The 21,601-nt window shown below is 42.3% G+C and overlaps 1 protein-coding gene across 2 annotated transcripts in view; it reads left to right on the forward strand.

The window, feature by feature from the left end:
• The first annotated feature begins 7,830 nt into the window (after nucleotides 1–7,830).
• lmo3 (LIM domain only 3) overlaps nucleotides 7,831–21,601 on the forward strand; it is a 41,923-nt gene continuing 28,152 nt past the window's right edge. Inside the window, exons 1-2 of one of the 2 annotated variants that reach the window (XM_076154077.1) lie at nucleotides 7,831–8,245; nucleotides 11,396–11,609. In XM_076154077.1, the coding sequence (XP_076010192.1) occupies nucleotides 11,404–11,609 (206 nt within the window). In that variant the 5' untranslated portion in view covers nucleotides 7,831–8,245; nucleotides 11,396–11,403. Of the gene's footprint in view, nucleotides 8,246–8,566; nucleotides 8,908–11,395; nucleotides 11,610–21,601 lie in introns of those variants that run through there. The other variant, XM_076154076.1, reaches the window with a different exon arrangement.

A 21,601-nucleotide genomic window follows, 5' to 3' on the forward strand; every position in this document is an offset into this window, starting at 1 on the left:
ATTTTGGTAAACACTCTCCTTCCCACAAAGGATAGATGTTAAATGTGACATAGTGTAGTTAGACAGGATGGCTGCATTCTCTGGGGGTCTTGGTCCATTGTGCCTCCTCCCGGCCGATCACTGATTGTGGAAGTTCATGAGGCCCATCCAGGTATATCGGGCATAAAAACACTGGCACAGTCTTCTGTTTTGTGACCAAATATGGACCATGATATAAAGAGCAAGGTCAAGTACTCTGTACTCGAAAAAGAAAATGGATCTACATCTGGACTTTTCGTCAGGCAGGTGTTCTTTATAATGGTGACAGCACACTCAGTGGATAGAAGCCCATGTCATGAACAATATTACAACCTCCACAACCACAACCACAAACTGGAACTAGTGCAGTGCATGGACTTCCTGACACACTTGTTACCGACTATGGACCAACTAGTGACCATTTCAGGGAGCTGATGCAACAGAATGGCATACACCTTATACGGACAGTTCCTTTTCACCCTGCTTTGAATGATTTGAGTGAGTGGGTGGTTCAGAGGGTGTAGGAGGGGTGGAAGACGATGACAGGGTTCTCTGAGCAATTGACTCTCCCATTTCCTGATTCAACCTCACTTTAATCCACAGACAACTACAGGAAGGACAAACGGAGATGCTGATGAACTACAGGCCAAAGGCACAGTACCATGTGCGCCTGCGTTATGATCGTGAATCGGAAGTTGTTTTTCCAGTGGTGCAGTACTCAGTTGCCATACGTGCTACTGGGGGACTGGTGTAACCTATACCAGAGAGAGACTCGGCAGGACAAGCTGCCCTGTCCACACGATAGGAACGTTCTCCCACTGACACCCAGGGCTCTAAACAGGATGTGACTCCAGATCCATCTCATACATCCTCACAAGCAGTGTTTACAGGGACGCCATGGTACATGTGCAGGTCATAACACACCTCGTAAACCTTGAGATAGAATTTTAATCGACTTTGACTGATGATGATTGGCTGGAGAATTTAAAGTTATGTTCACTGATTAGTGGAACCAGTCAACTAGCAGAATTTTTTAGTCAAGCTGTTAAATATCTTTATTTGCATAAAGTTGGTAATTGAGGGATGGACTTTGGACCTTAAAGTGGAAGAATTGTTACAATGTGAGATTTATAACAAAATCATAAATGGCATGTCCTCACATCACAGACATTTCCCAGTCTTGAATTGCACACCGGCTAGTTCTGATGGTGCTAAAGTCAAGTTGTAATGGCGCTGAGTCCTGGAGGGAAATATATCCTCTGCATTTAATGCATTATAACTATTAGGAGCAGTAGGCAGTCACAGTGTAGCACCAACTCTATGTAAAGAATAGATATACAGATATACAGTATACATAATTAGCCATAAGAAATTAACAGCCTTCTCCTCTTTATTTTGTACAAAGTATTACTGAGTACCTCATCACCTATCATCACCTTCTAAATATCAAGTTATCTTTTTCACAATATCAAGTGGTGCATAAGACAATAATGATTAAGAATAAGTTTGAGATATCCTTTACTATTTCTGGGGTTTAAGCTCACTGGGCTTCTATGTCGATGGTATTATATCACATATTACTTGAATCAGTTATTCAATTCAAATGTCAAATTTCATTAAAAACACTTTATTTATGATTGGAAAGCATTTGCACAAGGTAACATGATGTTATACATTCTTACTGATTGCGGTCTTCATTTCCCTCATGCCTTTGACAATTGTCCTGTAATTCCTGTTCAGAGTCAGAAGCAATGACACAGACAATTAGCATAGTCCAGGTCTTTGACTTTTATATTCAAACTAAATGAATAGGCCATGGAATTAAGTAATCTCCATTTAGTCTCTGGAGTAATAAGAAGGGTCAATGCTCTTTGGCCCAGCAATCTTTTAGATTTGGATGCTCCCGTCTGACCCATTACTGAAGGTGATTCTCCAGACTTTTTGTGCAAAGATGAGTCTGGAACTTAGGAACTTATGAAATTGGCCTGCGGGGGAGAAGAAAAATTGTCATTAAAAATATGTATCCCTTGACCCCACTTGAAGGTAGTATACCAGCATCAATTACTGAGTGTGTCTTTAAGGAGAGGCTGTGCTGGTCGTTAGTGTAGGCTGTCCCCTGGCCTACTCCCCTGAGGAAAGGGGTTTCTTGTGCGTATGTGCATGTCTACGTGTGTGCATGCGCGTGTTTACTCTCCAGTCCTTCAACTGGTTAGCCTGTGAGGATACACTGTGGATTGGCAATAGTGAGGAGATTCCGAAGGACAGGACATGTAAAATGTCCCTGATGATTCAAACCAGTCACAATAGCCATACAATAACTTTGGGATTAGATTTTGTGACTCAGATTTTGTTGTTGTAAATTATGAATAATGGTCTAAATAGACTCTAATTGATGCAGCAGTCTGTGAAGTGGGTGGAATTACTGAAAATGTGATCGACTCCCTACCTGCTGCACCCCAGACCCATCTCCACAACTCCTTCTTTCCATAGCTTGACATTTCTGTCCGAAGCCCACGGGACCTGAATGTTCACGATTCTTTTCCCAGATACACGTCAGGCTCAACTCAGCTGGTCAGATCGTGCTCTGTGTCCACGGCCAGCTGCAGCAGCTTTTATTCAATAAAGTACAATATTACCCCATTTAGAAAGCGTTTCTTTTGGGTTACAACTTGTATTCTGTGCAAACGTTCAGTGCGTTCTCATTCAAATCAGTGTAAAAGCCAAATGTATACCCTCATCCTTTAAGTGAGAAGTTATAACAGAGAGGATTTTAACAATAGGAGGAGGTCACCACTGGAGCCTTCACTCCGAACTCCGTTGACAATCAGAGACGAAGTTATAACAAATCATTATTTACACTAAAGGTTTATGTTAATGATCAATAATGATGTATTTATTATTCTAGTGGCAGTGAAATCATCAATCAGGGTCAAAGGCTTTTTATTGATTCAAGATGAATATTTGTAAATTGATCTAGCTCGGAGTGAGAGAACAGAGAGCTAGATAGAGAGAGAGAAAACAGAGAAAGCAATCCACAGAGGCAATAGATAAGAGAAACTTAAGCAGCGTGCAACAAACCACAGGACAGTGAAGGGGGGGTACATGGGGCTAATGACAATGGGGAACAGGTGAGGACAATGACACAGGTGGAAACAAGCAGGTAACTCAGGACAGGAAACACAAGGGCGGGAAGTAAAGCAACGGAAACAACAGGAAAATTATACTACAAAATAAAACAGGAAATGAACAAAAGACACCAAAACAAAGGGAACATTTTGGTTACTTATCATCACAAACAATGTTGACAAAGTTTTCTCCAGTACTTTGTACTTGGTCAAGCCTTGGTCAAGCCTTTACCTTCACCTGAGGACATGATTGACAATTGAGGAAGTGAATTCCCATGTGGAAAAGGTTGTTCTTTTTTTCGGATAAAGGTTTTTCCCAAATCAGACTCCTTCAGCAGGAGGCACTCCTGAGACACGATGTGTTATTTTATGTTGTGTTATGTATGTTATATTTATGTATTATTCCTCCAAATTTCTTCTTAACTCCACAATCGTTTGAAACAATTAAATTAAAGAGATTAAATAAACATAAGTACAGATGTACAGATGTGGTCATTGGTCTTCATTCATCTTTATCTCCTTTGTGAGTGTAGAACTGTCATGGGTGCTTCAGTGCAGCAGTGCAGGGGTGACAGTTTGCCAGGATGCATGCCATCAAAGTTGTTTGATAACACATGCAGAAACAAATGTTGCAGGGACAGCTACATTCTAATCAGCTATATTGAAACACAGTAAGTGAAGTAAATCATGATGGCGATGGAGACTAAACATTCGGCCTGCAGAGATCGGTGCTGTAGGGGAACAACCAACCTGTAAAGACAAGTGCTTTAGCAATGTTCTCCATGTGAAAAGGGCCTTTCAGATAACTTTTGTTGTGATTTTGCACTTTATATAGTAGGTTGAATTGAACTGAATTGAATCTGCCTTAGCATGGACCTTGGTTTGTTACACATTTATATTATCTTGAGTACACTATAGAATTTGCAGTAGAGTTTTGAGAGTTTGTACAGTTACCTTAAATTGTCTTATTCCTGGACAGTAGTTCTGTTTTTAATAAAGGGCACCATGGACTTTTAATTCATTTCAATTTCAATTTCATTTAAATTAATCCTTAATGTCATCATCAGCCAATATGTCCAGTAGTAGCTTATCTTATTTTCTGTGCACCGACAGTTTTTTTGTGCCGCTAAACTATACTGTATATCTCCAAATAATCCATGGCATCGTTCCTTTGATTAGTCTGATTATCACTCGTGTCGGGACTATATTACAAATATGTTCTCACCTGCAAAGAACTGAAACAAATTGGGATTGTGATGAAACTGTCAAGTCTGACCATAAATGCAGTATACAGCTGTATACCCCACAATACATTACAGGCACCATAGAGCTCTGACTGCTGGCCTGAGCTACATCAGCAGAGGCACTGCACTTAATGAAAAAAAAACAAATGCATACTGAAATTATTTCCCTCAATAGTACTATCTTATCTTAATCTTAACTTTCAAAATCGTAACTTTAAGCACTGTCCTGCACACACTGAAATAATAGACAATACATAAATATTTTTGCAAGCATTTGCTGCATAAATATTGCAGTACAAAACGATGTGTAGTAAACACATCAATTAATACACTAGATACAGAATAACATTACAAAACTACTTCAAAAATACCCTGAGAAGTCATCTTTTAGAAACATATTTATGATAGCATCACAACTTCATCTGTAATATTGGAAATGTGCTGTTGTTTGGGGTCATCTTCTCAGTGTGGGTCATGAATCCAGACAGACAGAAACATGTATGTGTGACAACATGCAGACATGAAAACATTGCAGCCAACATTACTTCCTCAGAAAATGCTTAATTACACCCCATCATGACTGCTTTTATATGCCAGAATGAATGAAAGTGCAAAAGTGTGACATTACCATTTCCCCAAGTGTTTTCTGTTTAAGCATGCTGACTAGTTAGATGGCTGATCGCTGTGGCACTGATTGGCATTATAGAAGCTCTCACTCTCTCTCTCTCCCCATTCCCAGCACCCCCATCTCCCCAGCACGCCAAAAAAAGTTTCCATCAGAGGAATTATTTAAGATAAAAGGCGCTATAGAAAAAGAGATTCTCCCTTGACAGATATTATCATTACAACCCTTTATGGAAAGTGCTAAGTTACTTTTTCCCCTTCCTCTTCCCCATCTGTGACTCTCTCGTCTGTCTCCCAGGATATTTCACCGAGGGGGAGAGAAAAAGGCAAAGGAGGGAGACAAAGAGAGTGTATGAGAGAGGGTGAGAGAGAGGGAGAGAGAGAGAGAGGGAGAGAGAGAGAGAGAGAGAGACTGAACTCTGTCAAATGAAGCAAGTGCACCGTTAAGTCTGGCTTCACTACAAGGGTTAGCAGATCTGACTGTCAATAGTGTCTTGTGGGTGGGAGGAGGGAGGGAGGGAAAGAGGGAGGGTGGGAGGGAAGGAGGGGACACGGAGGTGAGGTGAGGGAGGGGGGGAGGTGGAGGGGAGGGGGCTTCGCTTTGAGAGAAAGAGATACTTTGATATTTCGGAATGTTAGAAGGGTGAATGTGGAGAACTGGAGGTTGGGGATCTAATTACCGGGCCATAATTGGGGGCTGGGGAATAGGTTGCCGTCCTCTCAACTCGCTGCAGATCAATTATGTTAAGAGAACATCTGTAAGTAGAGCTTAATGAGGTCCATTAGAGCAACATGCGCTGCCTTCCCTAACGGTGCTTGTCAGCTTCTTGGATGAGCTGGAGTGCGCTGCTGACTGGGGACCTGGTGGAGGGGCTTAAATAGAGAGGAGGCACAACTCTCTGCCGCCTTCACAGCTCCAGAAACACATAGATGCTGAGAGAAGCTGGGAAAGCAGGGGTACCGGCGGAAAGACACTTCGGGGGTCTCTGGGACGCGCCAAGCCGAGAGAGGAGCCTGGTTTGTGGGGCTGCCGCTTTGCTCTGAAATCGCAGTAAACTTGCAGAGAGAAGAAAGCGAATGTTCCTCCCAACTTAAAGCCTTCTAACAAGTTTGCGTCAAATCATCAACCCAACATCATCTGGACTTGAAAGAACTCCGAAAAGTACGAGTTGGGACTTTTTGGATTCGGTGCGAGGAGAACACAGCGACTCCGAGCGTGTGTGTCGGGCTCTTAAAGGTACGTGCCAACGCGATACGGAATTGAATCCTTAAATCGTCTTTCGTTCCCAGCTTCCCGTTTTTCGCATCGTTTGTTTGGCAAAATAGAGGCGTAAAGTAGCAGCTGCCAAACGATACAGGAGATATTAAACCATCATTTAGGTTAGATACTATAAAGAATAGTGCAGTTATCCGAGGTCAGGAAACACAACACACGACATCCCTTCTATACGTTTACTAATACGTGTGATGTGTTTACTGTCTGTCGGATGAAAGATTTCCTCCTTCCATCCTAAACTTCCCGGCCACCGTCTCCCTCCTTCACCCTTCCTTCATATGGAGGATGAATAATTGGCGGAACGCAGTGAGTGAAAGGCGGGTGGAGGGGCACAGGCAGAAAGGCGGCAGGCAGCCTCACACACTCCACACTACACACACTCTCTGCAGCAAATTGCATGATTACCAAGATAGGCCGCCTTGAAATAATTCAATCCATGACAAAACCTAATTACTGGCAGGTAATACCCTGTCATCTTTAATGCATCTCATCACTCATAATGGCGCGGAGAGCATTTTATGACCCATCTCATTATCGCTGCATTTTAGGCTGGAGCCGCATGCCAACTATTGACTTGTGTCCTTCCCCTCCCTCCGCCCCCTCCTCCTCCTCCTCCTCCCCCCTCCTCCTCCTCCTCCCCCCTCCTCTCTCTACAAGAATATTTAAGAGGATAACGTACATTTGTCAGGCTGAGCGTTACAATATGTAGTGTGTGTAGTAAGGCAGTGTTATGGCGTGTTATGTGGAGGTAGCGTTGGCATCATGCCCCTGCACCCTGGGCCTCATCGTGGCTTCGTTCAGTCCAAAACTGGCCCGTTAATTGATGCAGACTGGCGCAATAACAGGGCGAAGAATAATCCCGTTCTTTAATTACAGAAATGATTTTTATAAGGATAGAGAAGAAAGGTCAAACCCCACAGTGGAGCTCAGAAACATCACTTCGCGTGTACACGTACCTGTCTGGTTGTGCGCGTGTGTGTGTGTGTGTGTGGTACAACGTGATACAAAACAAAATCAATTGCCTCTTTAAAAGTCCTATGATTTAAATTGTTCGTATTACTTCCTGCTTATTGTGTTACACTACTCTTAGACGCTCAGACTTCACTGCCTGTACTTGAATGCACCACGAGATTTAACGCCATGGTACGTAAATACACATGGAGACAGTTACCTAGTGCATAGCCTGATTACTTCAAGGGTCGTCAGGATAATCGATAACTTAAGGCTCATAAGTCTAAATGTGAGCGAATACCTTCATGGGCGTGGGTTCGTTTCGGGTTATTGTTGGGAGAATTTTGGCCTTAACTCACCTCTCTGATCTAATATGTGTGTGAGCTTCACCTGCCTGGTATTAAGAACCAAATAGTGTCAGTAGTCACATGTACACGCGTTAGGAGCCCTTGAAATCCGCCTTTTAGTCAAACAGAAAGTGAATAAATGCTGATGTCAGTGTGTGTGTGTGTGGGGGTGTGTGTGTGTCTCAACTTAGACTGTGTTTCTCTACGAGCTCCGTGCGTCTGCGCGCCCCCGCGGCTCCGACAGCAAAAGGACGTTGGCAAAAGTCTGCTTCCCGGGCACGCGCACGCGATGCTCCGGGTTGTAGTGGAGCCTGTGGTAATACGTGTGTGACCTTATCGTGGCGGTGTTATGTCTCACCGGTGAGGGATTGGGTTCGGAGATAATAAAGCTCGGCGTGGCTCGTCTCTTCTCACTCAGTCGGCGGATGCATGCATGGCTTGAACCTCACACACGGTCCCTGAACGCTCCACGGCGGACGGATGAACACCTGTAGCTGGGTTCAATCCAACTAGCGGCCGCTGTGATCTGTGTGGGGCTCATTATTCCTGTCCCGGAGATAAGTGCGGTGCGTGTGGTGAACTTTTCACTTTTTCACCGAGAGGGATCTGAGGCTCAATCCGTTCCTGGACTTCAAGCTTCTGTCTAACTTGTTTGTAAAGGTGAGTGAGCTTGTAGAGTAACTTTAGGGTATTTTTGTACGTATTTTTATAAGCTTGCACACCTGGTGATCCTTCATTTAACGTACATTTTGCTGCATATGCTTGATCAAATAAGCTTCACTTCATTCTTATTTTGCAGGGATTTTTTTAATTATTTTTTTTAATGTGTTGGTGTAAAAAGTAGTGGAGTGAGCTTCCACGCTGGGGGGGCAGTGTGTGTGTGTGGTTGGGGGGGGATCAGGCTGAGGGGAGCTTCCCTCTGCTCGCTGTGTGTGCGCGGTGTCCGGTGGCACGTCAAAGCGCTGATTAGCGGAGCTGCGCGCTGAGGGGCCGCTGTGATTAGATAGTGTGTGCGCCGCCGGAGAGGAAGCATCTCTCTCCGTCTCTCCGATTCATTCCGCCACCAGCCGGAGACCAACGCGCTGTAAACAGCCTGTAAACACCTCGATCAGCTCTCTGGGCTGCTCCGCCTCGCATTTTGTCGAGCGATTTCCCTCCTTCTTCTCCATTCGTCTCTGCTCTCCCGTGCTGGATTGTTCCTTCTTCTTCTTAACAAAGCCCGCAGACAGCTGCTCCCCCGGACGAGGCTCCCCCTTGGTTGCATAGTGGTGCTTTGACTGCTGAAGCGGCTCAACAAATGCAGAAAAGGGAGAAAAGTTTCGGTAAGATGCTTTATACACGCTTTGGCTTCGTGTGAACAGAATGATCCGTGTGTTAAGTTCCAGCCGCTCAGCTTTGCGTCGAAGGCAACGTCTCTGTCTGAGCGAACCGCGGTGTTATTTCAGTCCTCGTGTCAGTGTTTAGCTTTCATTAAAATGATCTATTGTGTTGTGTGTTAGCCGCTGTGTAGTCTATTTACCCCCGCGTACACGGACAATAACAGCAGTCTCTGCCCGTGAACGCTGCATGGTAAATTGAGTCTCGGTGTTAAAAATCCATTATTGGCCTTTACCAGCACTCCGCTGCCATGGCAACAGTAATTAAACTGATAGGGTGAAATGTCAGCATCTCGTTGCTGAACAGCTGCGATAGAGAACAGCGAGCCGATCCTCCCTCCATCGCTCCATCATCCTCCATCCGTGGTGGGCCGGTGGCGGTGAGAGACGTGTGGCCGAGGACGCGCAGCAGCAGCCCGGGATCAGCAGAGAACGAGAGAGCGGAGAGGAGAGGAGAGGAAAGGAAAGGGAGGATGCGAGCAAATAGAGGCGATGTGATGAGACGCAGAGCAGCTGTGCTTTCTGAGGAAGATGAGGCTTTTGTTCAGCTCTTCCCCTCGGTAAACGTGAAGACAGACGTTGGCCAAATCTGTGCCACGCTCCTCTGCTCTGCCTCACAAACTCTCCCCCCCCTCCTCTTCCCCCAGTTGGTTTGGTTTGGTAGTGAGCAGCGGGACTTTGTAGTGTTAAACATGCTGGACGGATCAGTTACCGGGACAAGTAGCCGTGCGCCCCCGCTTCCCCGTTCAACCGACAGCTCCGGTGCAACCTGTTTGATGCATGCCGTCATTTACACACACACTCTCACACACGTACACACAGGGATCATGCAAAACTAGCTGGAGCAAAAGTGCTTTTATCAGTGATGCGAAAAATGTAATCAAATAGGGAACAATTGAGTTGGATAGGCATGGAATAGTTTCTACAGCTCAATACAGTAACATCTCCAAACCATCAACTGTCAATTCAGCGTTTTTGAATGTATTCATCAACGTGTTGCCTTTATTTTGCTACAGTTCAAAAATAACAGAGGAGTTCTCATGGTTTACAATCTGTTCTAATGAAAATCAAACATACTTCTTTAGTGGCTGTGGTGTGTTAAAGCCATGGAGACATTACAAACTTAAAGGTGATTTATTTTGATCCCCGAGGGGAAATTATATTTCCTCACTCAGACAATAAGACAATGTGAGTGCCGTGTCACAGATGATGAATTTAAACCTGAATCTAAAATCCCATAGGAATCTTTGGAAACAGTTATATGGAGTTTAGATTGTCTGTATGAAATCAGACAAAATCACAGGTATAGTGCTTCAAAGTTCCCACATTAGACTACAAGGGAAAGTAGAGTTGTCTGATGTGAAATTAACAAAGACATCTACCAGTGAATTATTGCGGTCCTTCACACACATTTATATAGAAAAAGTAATAATTAAAATCAGCAGAACAAAAGCGCCAAATTTTTAAATGTTGCAATCGCGCTGACACTGCAGGACAATAACAATTTGAATGTGAACACTTTCAAAGGAGGAACTGTGTGTGTGCGTGTGTGTGTGGGACAAAGGGGAGTGGGGGTGTGCCTCTCAGAGGGGGATGGAAGGAGAATACTAATTCCTGCCTGGTGTGAAGCCACATTGTCACTCCAATGGGCCAACAAAAGCTTGTCCACAGTGAGCTGGGGCCCTAACAAAACAGGTCCCTCTGCAGTGGCCCCGCCCCTTTAAGCACAGCCCAGGTCCATGCTAAACCTCGACCATGAGCACATGTGAAAGTGTGGCCTCGTGTCTGTGTGGCCTCCAGTTCCACTCACACAACTTTAATATTTTTGTCCATTTTTCTTACCTACTAAATGAAGACGCGTTTCCTCACATGCATTTCTTCCTGCTGTCTCCCTTTTGTGACCTCACATTCATCACTTTCATTCATTCATTTCATGTAAAAAGCAATTTTTTCACGTGATACCCAATGAATGTCTCAGCCAAATGTACTAAACGACTGAGTACTTATATTCCACCAACAGCTGTGATGAAAAAGAACTGCTGCGTACATTTTGCATCAGTTTTTGGGGATTATAGGTTAGACTTAAATGTTTCAGTCAGTTGGGTTTTCTTTTGGGTCTCTTCCTTTTAAAAAGAAAAAAAAGAATTAAAATACATTTAAGTTTTAGACTAAGAAATGCTTTTATTTTTCATAGTAGTGTCTTTAGTTTTTTTCTAATACATTAACTAGTGTGTGTATTATATTGCTCATTAGGATCTAAAACTCAAGATCAAGTCAAGAGGGGGCGTGTCGGTCCTATTTCTCTAATACAATAAACTAGAAACCTCTTTATGTTTGGTACCTGTTGCTTCATTCATCTTCTCTAAATTATGGGATTGCCGATCCCTCTTCAGTGGACCTGAATGTGTGAAGCTTCTCCTTCTGCCCCTCTCAGGTATACAAATGCTCTCCGTCCAGCCGGACACCAAGCCAAAAGGCTGTGCCGGCTGCAACCGGAAGATCAAGGACCGCTACCTGCTGAAGGCCCTCGATAAGTACTGGCACGAGGACTGCCTGAAGTGTGCCTGCTGCGACTGCCGGCTGGGCGAGGTGGGATCCACGCTCTACACCAAAGCCAACCTCATCCTGTGCCGGAGAGACTACCTACGGTAAGAGAATGCGCACCCTCGCTGCAGTCTGCTCACGCTGGATTCAGCATGTTTGGACTTGGATTTTATCTCCACCTATTGCTTGTATGGCACTATTAAATATGCTGTCACCAAGCACCTTGTTTTGAAGAAACTCACAGGAAAGGTGAGTCATAGCCAAAGGAAGGAGCAAATAAAGTTTGGTGATTTTCCATATCAGTGATTCCTGAACAATGAGAGATCTGTAAGACATTTTCCCACAGTTTTGTCAATTTCTCCAAAACACCAATCTCAATGAAAAATATAATTCAGGCATCTTTATCTCATGATCACTTCAACCTTAAAAACATCTTCTTAAGTCAAATAAAGCAATAATTATCACTTTCTTTGTCTAAAGGGCACTATATTAATAGAGTTGTTCGGAACTTGGCGGAGGTGTGAACTCTCATGAGTGATGTCATTCTGTTAATCTTATAAATCTCCTGTGACCACACGCAGGGGCCTCAACTCCAACCATGAGAAACCTTCTTTGGCATCTTTGTACTTATTTACATCAAACTCTGCTTACAGTTTAGCAAGAGTCTATTCAGACCTAAAGCTCATTTTTCTTTGTGGTAATAATATCACATAAAGTTTCTAATTTCAGTAATCTTTTCGATTAGCGGAACACAATTAAAACACATTTTCTCCACCAGGACCAACTCATGGATTTCTCTAACTAATATTAAGATGATAGTAAATATTTTTCATCATTTGTCTGTCAGGTTTTCATGCAGATGTTATTCATCTACTCAAATACACAGTTATGCTTTTGCGCTGCCAGATAATATTTGTCATATTGAGTTTGTCTTTTATTGGGTTTTATGTTCTCAAAGGGTGAGATCACATCAGACTGTAGCCTGCTATCACACACACACACACACACACACACACACACATACACACACACACACACATTGGTGGACAGCAGATTTCCGATGTTGTTGCCTGGCTGGGTTCCATCTGTAATCTTGCCAACATATATTTGATTTGGTCAAAATGGCGCTTTATGACTAATTATGAATCTTGCAATGATTCTGTGTCATTTGAGATTCTGTCTTTACTTCTATGAGATTCTTGAAACGTGGTTTGTTTCGTAGTATAAATGAAGTCATTTTAACACTCGACTCGTACTTTTTGTTGTGACAGATATGCTGTCAGGCTGTAAAGCTCTTAATTGAGTGTGAATTGTGTAGAGGAGTGTTTTCTGTTAGGGAGAGGATTTTCTTGATTTCACAAATGGATGCTCGTAGGATTCTCTGATATTTGACTGTTCATGCACAGGTAACACAATGCAACACATTCAAACCGATTTTTGACACGACTGATGTTTCAAAATGGAGTGGATCAAAATGGAGGATTTTCGGTACGTTGACATCCAACTTAAATCCAACTCTTCTTCAATTAAGACAATAAATCAACATTTCCAATCATACCTTTAAGAATCTTTACTTCCTAAACACACACAGCTCCTGGAAGGGCGCGTTTGATTTTTTGTTTCGTACCTCCCGAACCATTTGTTGTTGTGGTAGCAGTACCGGCAAGAACTTCTATCTACTGTCACCCCTGCTTACTAACAAAACAATGTGTCAGTGTGAAGTAGCTCAGATGAGCGGCGATCATTGGTAAAACGCTTCAAAGCTGTTTTGTTTCTGTTGTTTTGTTAGCTGATGTTGTCATGTTTGTCACCACGGTGTTCGTTGTCATTAGCTTCATCCGCTGCAAAGGAAAGTACGCCTGATCTTCACTCTGAACTTCACTTTGTGTAAAGACTTACAGCTAATACACAGCAGGCAGCAGGGGACGCTGTAGGCATGACACAGGTCATTTAATTTCCACATTAATAATGAGAGTTGATGTTGGGAGCAGACAAATGTACTTCAGAGAGTTTCTTTAGAGGGGAAAGAGGAAGATTACCCTCTTACAAACAGCCATCTTGTGAGTTCATTACCTGACACACAGTGAAACAGTTTAATAAAATCTTAGTGGTGGTCTGTGTCAGAGTGTGTGATTAACTTCTGCATATATTATTGAAGGACACTCAAGGACTGTCAAATCATAAAAAAGCAGCAGCACTATAAATGTTGTGTTGAGATTAATGCATTGTGTATTTTCGTTCTGCCTGCAAAAAATGGGAGGAGGGAACACCTGATGGAGCTGATTTATCATGGCAAAAGTGGAGACTGTGCCTAGGAGAAGCAGGTGCAAACTCAAAACAATTTGATCAGATCAGTTAATGACACATCAGCAGCAATATTGCATTCAATTAGGTCATGTAGTTTTCACACAGTACTTTGCAGTTCACCACAATCCTGAATTATGTGGGTGCATTCATTCATGTATTTCTTGATGTTGATTTTTATCGATATTTGATCGATATCTTGTCAGAGACACACACACACACACACACACACACACACACACACACACACACACACACACACACACACACACACACACACACACACACACACACACAGCGGCCGGGCAGACACTCAGGAGACATTTCCAAGTTATAGCTGATTTTTATTCTTCAGTGATTACAGAGGTCCGGACTTTGGTGACCTCATAGCGGGTTGTGCCCCATGCCTGCATGGATGTTTATTATAACTAATGTCTCCATGGTCAAGCAGACAACCTCCCTTCCGCACATGTGAATTGGCATTTATATAGATACTTAATAGGGACACTTTAAATTACCTGAACTAAAAATGTTCTATCAAAATGTATTCATCCAGCTACTTTATGGAAATTCTTAAACCTGATTGAAAAAGAACCATTATTTTAAATGTTTTGTCAGACATTAATGGAAGGTGTGGACATGAAGTTGTCCAGTTCAGATTGATCTGCTGGTGATTTGCTCTGTGCTGTGTGTGTTACGTCACACACTGGTGGCTAATGTTTACAGTCGATGTGCTGGGCTGAACAAGCAGCAGAATTAGTATTGATGTCGCAGATCAAGATTGAATTAAGTCTTCATGAATATTCCATTTCTCAAACCTGATTTTATAATTCTGCTGTCATTCACAAACAAAACAGAAAGACATATAACCGTCACATATGAGTGTGTAAAGAGCAGAGACAGGACACTAAATAAGCAGGGAGAAGCTTAAGCAGAAATGCACTCAAATGTGTAATGATTGAGAACAAAGTCATGACCATAATCAACAAAAATCTGGTATTTTTATTTTTGCATTGCTAATTGAAAACATCAGTCTTTTTTTTTTGCTTTAGTTAATTCTATGTGCATAAGTAGAAAACATGTTCTTGAAAAGACAAGGAGTCCTGGGAAGAATTATTCATGACCTTAGAACGATGAAATAACATTCACAATAACAAAAGATACAAATGGAGGTGATGTAAGGACAGAAAACACATAAACGTACATGAATAAATCAGATACAAAATGGCTTTTTGAGGAATTTTCTGTAAGACTTGAGATGAATTTGCTCCCCCTGTAACTAAGAATGGACTGTGACAAACTATACAAAGATGAGAAAAAAAGGAGATCACATTTTTTCTCAAATGTTTCTTGGCGATAAATGTTACTCTTATTTTTTAGTTTGTTCTAGTAAATGTGTCATCAACTTAACAGATAATATCTCAGCTTGGTCATGTCTTCGGTTCGTTATGTTGTTTTTTTGTCTCAGTCTGAATTTGTTGCTGAACGACCTGAGACTGAACATTTTATTACCTCTGTTGTTTCTTTATCTGGTTTGATTGACGGTTGTTCTGTTTTCTAACTGTGTGTTCAATTTTATCAAGCGATGTGATAAATGTTGCTGTAGCAACAACAAAATATTGTAGTCATCAAATGACAAATGGAACTTAATCAAAAACAATTTCAAGAGTAGATTATTGTGTAGATAAAGGTTGATTTGCTGCTTTATTTTGTGTCAGGTCACAGAGCATTACATTTGTTTGGCTTTGGGAACATCGAATAACGTGATTTTGATCATTTTTACTTTTGTGTTCAATGCAAAAAGTGGAATACATGGTAGATTCAGTAGATAATAACAATAATGGTTATTAGCTGCAGCAAGCAAGACTACGTTAACGGTTCACAGGGGTACATAATTGTCTTACATAGCATTAATAGTAGAGAACAAGTAAAGTAGTTCCCAAACTTCTTGCCTTTAACCCTTTGAAAGCAGTGTATGGCTGTTTTTTTGTGAGCTGTGAATTTTTCCAATAAAACAAAATTAGGGTAAGGTTAACAAATGATAGGTGAGGTCATGAAAATGTATTTGTACGGTATAGTTCAGGCCCAGTTCAAGTCTAACACTAAGTGCTTTACATAAAACTACAAACAGGCATTACAATTTTAATTAAAACGTCAAAATAAAGGGATGTAGAAAGGCAAAGTCAGTTAAATAAAAGGCGGTGGTAAACATTTTTGTGACACCTGAGATTTACGTTGTGTCCCTTAGTTGACTCCTGACCCACAGGTCAAAGGATGCAGCAGGTCCATTGTTGCATGTTGCAGATGTTGTGCAGCTTCGTGTAAAGCAGAGGATCAGACCTGAATGTGTAAATGTCCTCACTGAAAGACCCAATGTTTTACATAGTTTGTCCAGTGGCCCGATGTATGTCCGCTGTCACCCTGCCAAGCGTCAGAGCAGGCGTGCAGGCTAAGAGGGAGACCATTTCCAACATGTTACTCTTCCATCTTCCAACTTCAAGGTGACAGAATCGATTTGATGCTGCCATCATGTGCCTGGCGCGCCATGAATGTGCCCTGACATCTCCTCACTGCCGGCTAATGAACGGCAAACACAGCGCAGCGCCGCACCTCACAAAGCCTGGCTCCACCGCAACAGCAATCAATGCAATATCACCACACAATGCAATTTTACACACACACACACACACACACACACACAGAGCAAAGCTCAAACATGAATCCACTGTGTCAGCTCTGGTTAGCCACAAGGTTTATATGTTATTTTATTTTTATTCCTCAGGTTTTTAAAGTAAATGATTTGAGCCTTCATCATACCTCACACCACCCCTACCACCCCCCCGCCCCCCACCACCCCCCCGCCAGTCAATCTGGCTCTGCTTAGCAGGGTGTCATATTATTAGGCCGTAACATAAGCAAGGTTAATAGAATTCATCAGGGGTCTACAAGCGCCAGCCATGTGAGAAATAATGAGAAAAAATAATTCACCATCACTGAAAACCACAACTTAAAGCTTCAGAGTTTGTCTTCTCACCTGCAACCAAGGATTTACAAGTACAAGGACAATGAAGGAACGCTTGTCTTTGTCCCCTGTTGGTTTCGCAGTGAGGTGTGTATTGCTCCAGTGCTAAAGTCTAATACAACAAAATGATGCAGCAACTTGTGTTTTCTACAATACAAAAAGTAAAGTATGCGGCAGAATAAGTATACTGCAACACCATCACCAATCATTATTATTACACCTAATTGTATTCTTGATTCTGATTGGTCAAAAGAAAGACTGAAAACCCCCAATACCAACCCAATGACATCATAACCAGTCTGAAAAAAATGTTTTATCTAACTTATCCTAGTTTCATTCTGACCCATGCACATTCTATAAAAACAAGCATGGTGACTGTGGCAAGCCGAAGATTTGGTTCATTCGGGGTAAATGCTAGTATTTGAACATCGGGGCTGCAAACTTTAATACCTACCTGACGGGGAGTCCAAAATATTTACCAAACACACGATAAAAAAGCAATATAAAATTGTAGAAGCTGGCAATGCACATGGGCTCAGCTTGATAAAAACAAAGGGTTCATGTGGTGCCCATAGGTGTTTACTGTGTCCTTACTACAACCAAGAACACACTGACTGACTGACTGACTGACTGACTGACTGACTGACTGATTAGTTCCTTGTTCCTCATGCATGTGGAGAAATCGTATATGGATATTGCAGGAATTAGAAGCAATATAGAGTAGCTCATATCAGGTGTTAAGGACAGACTGACAGATTTAAGTTAAAAATGCGGTTGCAGACACAACAAAATGTGCCACTGTGAGGCTGAGCTGCAGGCATGAGGAAGCTGCTGGGCATCACTTAATGGAAAACTGTAAATTCCAGACATCCATTTTAAAGACAGCACCAGGAGAACACTTATTTATTTATCTATCTATTCATTCATATTTTTAATCCAACTTCAATTTTCCTCTACAGTGGTTTTACTCAGATTGTAAATGCAGGCAAACTCACAGAGCCGTCAACATGACTGGATTTATTACGGTTTGGAAAGCTGGCTATCAGCAAGAGATAACCAACATGTAGAGCACGGCTCGCTGTAATAACTTACATTTTTCTGCTTCACAATCAACTTTGTACTCCGCAGCCACCTTGTATAAACATGTATGTAAATGTAAATGAAAAATGTATCTCTTTTTTCATCTGCTGTCAAGGTTATGATGCATTGTCAGTTTCTATGTCGGCATCAGGCGTGACTGTGACATCACGTCAAGCTCTGTCTCCAGGGAGTGAAAGAGAGAAGACAGAAATCGTATTTACATCCATTCATCATTATGAACATGTGTCACAATAACAACAAACTATTTTTCTTTTGTTTTCTGTCTGGAGGGATGCTGACTGCGATTAAAGCCAAAAATGTGATAAAGCTTTATTTATGCTCGGAATCAATAGGCTCCTGACCTTCTCAGAGTATACATGGCATGTTGCGTAATGGCAGTGTGAGGCGAGTCTGCCCATTGAGGAAATGCACATGCAGGCATCACACTCCCATTAAGACGTTTGCATGGCCAAATAAATCAATTTACAATCACATAATCTAAACCTAGATCTGTTACTCTGAGCTGAGTAGATGTACTGAGTTTGTGAGTCAGAGGGTCCAACCTGGATCCTCCATCATTCTTTTCAGTTTCCTAGGAGCAGTGCTGCTGGATGTGATTCTGGTTTAGGTTTATGTACCAGAATTTGTACTTTGAGGTGGAATAATGTATTTAATATCCACTAATTGCTGTATGAGGATATTACCTTCAGGAGTTGGTCAGCTATTGTTTCTCATGTACCCACAGTGGGAAGTAGGAGAATCTCTCACAGCAATTCAGGTTATACAGGTAGAGCAGGTTGTTAAGTAACAAAAGGGTTAGTGTCAGACAGCAGTCCATGACCTTACTGGAAAGGGCTTAATACCTGCTGTATTTAGACACTTGACATGACGGAAAAATGTTGCAGCCGCTCATTTCCTTGCTGGAGGTTAAAGGGGCTCAGGTGTAACTGTGAGAATGCTCACAAATACAGCTAGTGTCAGATATTCAACTCTGCAAGATTGACCTCATTGATTTACCTCAACATGGATTAAGACTCAACTAACAGAAGTCTAACGTCGGTTCCACACATGCCACAAATGAAGGAATTGACAGCGCATCATTAATGAACCCCAACCAACAGCATTGTCACTAGGATGTCCAGTATTAGTATAAGCTAATCACAATCACAGCTGGGGATAAGTCACCAAAAACTAGGGATTGTTTGCCTGATGCCTCTTCCAAAGGTTCCTTCTTTTTCCTTGTACATTTAGGCTTCGAGCTCTGGCCTGTGTCGGGTTCTGTCTACTGTTGTGGGCCTTTAAAGGCCTTGGAGACATTGTGTGTGATATTGGGCTTGAGAAACACATTTGATTTGATTTGATATGACTGTGTCAGGTCACCTCAATGTTTGTCTTCTCTTATTCTCTTATTCAAGTTAGCTAGCCAGCAAGCGCGAATGCTACCTAGCAATAGTGCTACCTTTTACCTTTTGCACGCAGATCCATATAAAGTTATTTTCAACCTTTTGCTCAATTATAATGCATTCCTGTCTGGAACCATGGCAAGAGTACAGTTTACACTCAGCTGTGAGATGGCTTATAGGCTCATGTTGGTTAAAAATCACATCAACCATTATCACTCACCAATGATTAGAGGCATAAAATGGTGAAAGTTTGGATGACACACCGAACAGTGAAGCAGTAATAACGTGGCCTTTGAGCTGAGCTGTTCTGAAATTACTCCTGACCTGCTTTCCCAGCACAGGCTGGACTGCAGCCACATCACTCATTATTAAGCCAGCGATGGATGGCAAACAGCTACACAGAGAGCTGGCCGCCACAGATTAGGGAGTAGCAACAGCATAGGATGGCATTGCGCTGATGCTGGCGGTGCTCCTGGGAGATTGTGGGTAGCTTGGTGTAGTTTGTCATCAGCTCTCTCCTCTCTTAGTCCGTGCAGGCTGAAAGATTCAGGGCAGCTCCTCTTTCGCTAATGACCAGCACAGATGTTCAACTGTAGCACTGAAGGGCATGAGGACATCCTAAGCAGCCCACTGGTCACTTTCATGCAAATGCTCACTCTGCTGAACGTATATTACACTGCTGCACAATGCAACTGCCAGTGTTGAGGATTATCTTGCTCATAACTCAGAACATAACAACATAAACATAACTTTTCCAGTAACTGTGTAACTTGGAAAAAGCTACACAGCTACTTGCGAGTAGGAGTCAATGGCAGGGAGTGTTTTAACTGTTGGCGAACTTTATTCAAGGGACACACACTCACACTGAACACTTTGCTACCCACAGTGTTAGTGCACACACAACTACTTAAAAAGCTATAGAAGGCTCAGGATGCTGCAATTCAGGCTCCTTGGGTGTTTTGAAGGAGAACTTCTGTCTTGTCTTGCTCTGATAGTTAGATCGGCTTGGAATATCACATGACTGGTGGATGATGCACAGTTGCAAAAAATAGCTGGATAGATTGCTGGTGCTTCCAGATTTGGTTGCTACTTTCTTTGTGCAGACTACAAAACACCATTGTTAGCTTTGAATCAGTTGTCTTAAACCCAAATCATCTCCATGTAGCAGTGTGTGTTCTGCTTCTCTTTCTGCAACAGTCTCATGCCCCATCTACATTTTCAGAAACGGTCCAAACGCTATTCCAGGCTGGCTCCATGTTTTAATGTAGACGGAGACAGAAGTTTTCACTACACTGTCAGACTGCCACGTGATTCAGGCTCTGACTGTCACACAAACAAACAGAGGCAGATGAGCGTGTCAGGCTGTTGTTCTGTTTACTCTCTGTTTTGGAGCAAAATTTAGCTTCATGTAACACATAGGCAGAAAAGACAAAATGCTTTACAATCACAGCTGCTATGCTGCCGATTGTGAGAAGCCCGATGCCGTTATCATCCGCACCAGCGTCTGTCTGTCTGCACCCCACTGTCCACTTTGCATGAGCAGCAGGGAAATTGTGCGTTTTCAGGTGTTGTTGTACCGACGGCCGGCTTCTCTAATGCACTGTGAAAATGTAAGTGTGGGCAAAGATCATTTTTACATATAACAGAGTTACAAAAAGTAAGAAAAGTATCCAGACTGCTGTGGCGGTTGCTATACTTCACTTACAGTCGCCATCATGCCAGAATGTAATCTCGCACAGAGTTGAGAATAACTGAGCAGCAGCCTATAGCGCTGTCTGTACCAAACTTAACTGGCCAGATAAAAACCATCCTGATCATAATAGTGATACTTAATTTTACACCTCCAGATAAATCAAGATGAATATATAATAAATATTCAATGGATGACACTTTTCGAGTTTTAAAGACTTTTTGTAACTCTATAAGTGGAAGTCATGGCTACCTGGAAAGAAACCTCCAAAAAATATAAAACACTCTAGAACATATTGATTCATTTTGCAAGATAACTGTGTAATATAAGACTTGATTAAGTTTTGTGATGTCTAAATTCCTACATTTAAGTTCAGATAAGTTGTTATTGGATTATTTTGACACAAACCTTAGATTCTTGAACTTTAACACTATAACACTGCTGCTGTTTGGATTTGTAGCTACAGGATTTGTGTTGATGGAAGGACAGTACAGCTTCATGCGTGACTCAGTGTGGGACAGTGTGGTAGAAGAGTTTTTTTTAGGGGGGTGGGAGTCTGAAGGATGTGGTTTTGTAAAAGGTTATAGCGCCTGCTGT

The sequence above is a fragment of the Genypterus blacodes genome, unplaced genomic scaffold (assembly GCF_046128005.1).
Source record: "Genypterus blacodes isolate CSIRO-AG114 ecotype Tasmania unplaced genomic scaffold, CSIRO-AGI_Gbla_v1 ptg000061l_1, whole genome shotgun sequence".
Lineage (NCBI taxonomy): Eukaryota > Metazoa > Chordata > Actinopteri > Ophidiiformes > Ophidiidae > Genypterus > Genypterus blacodes.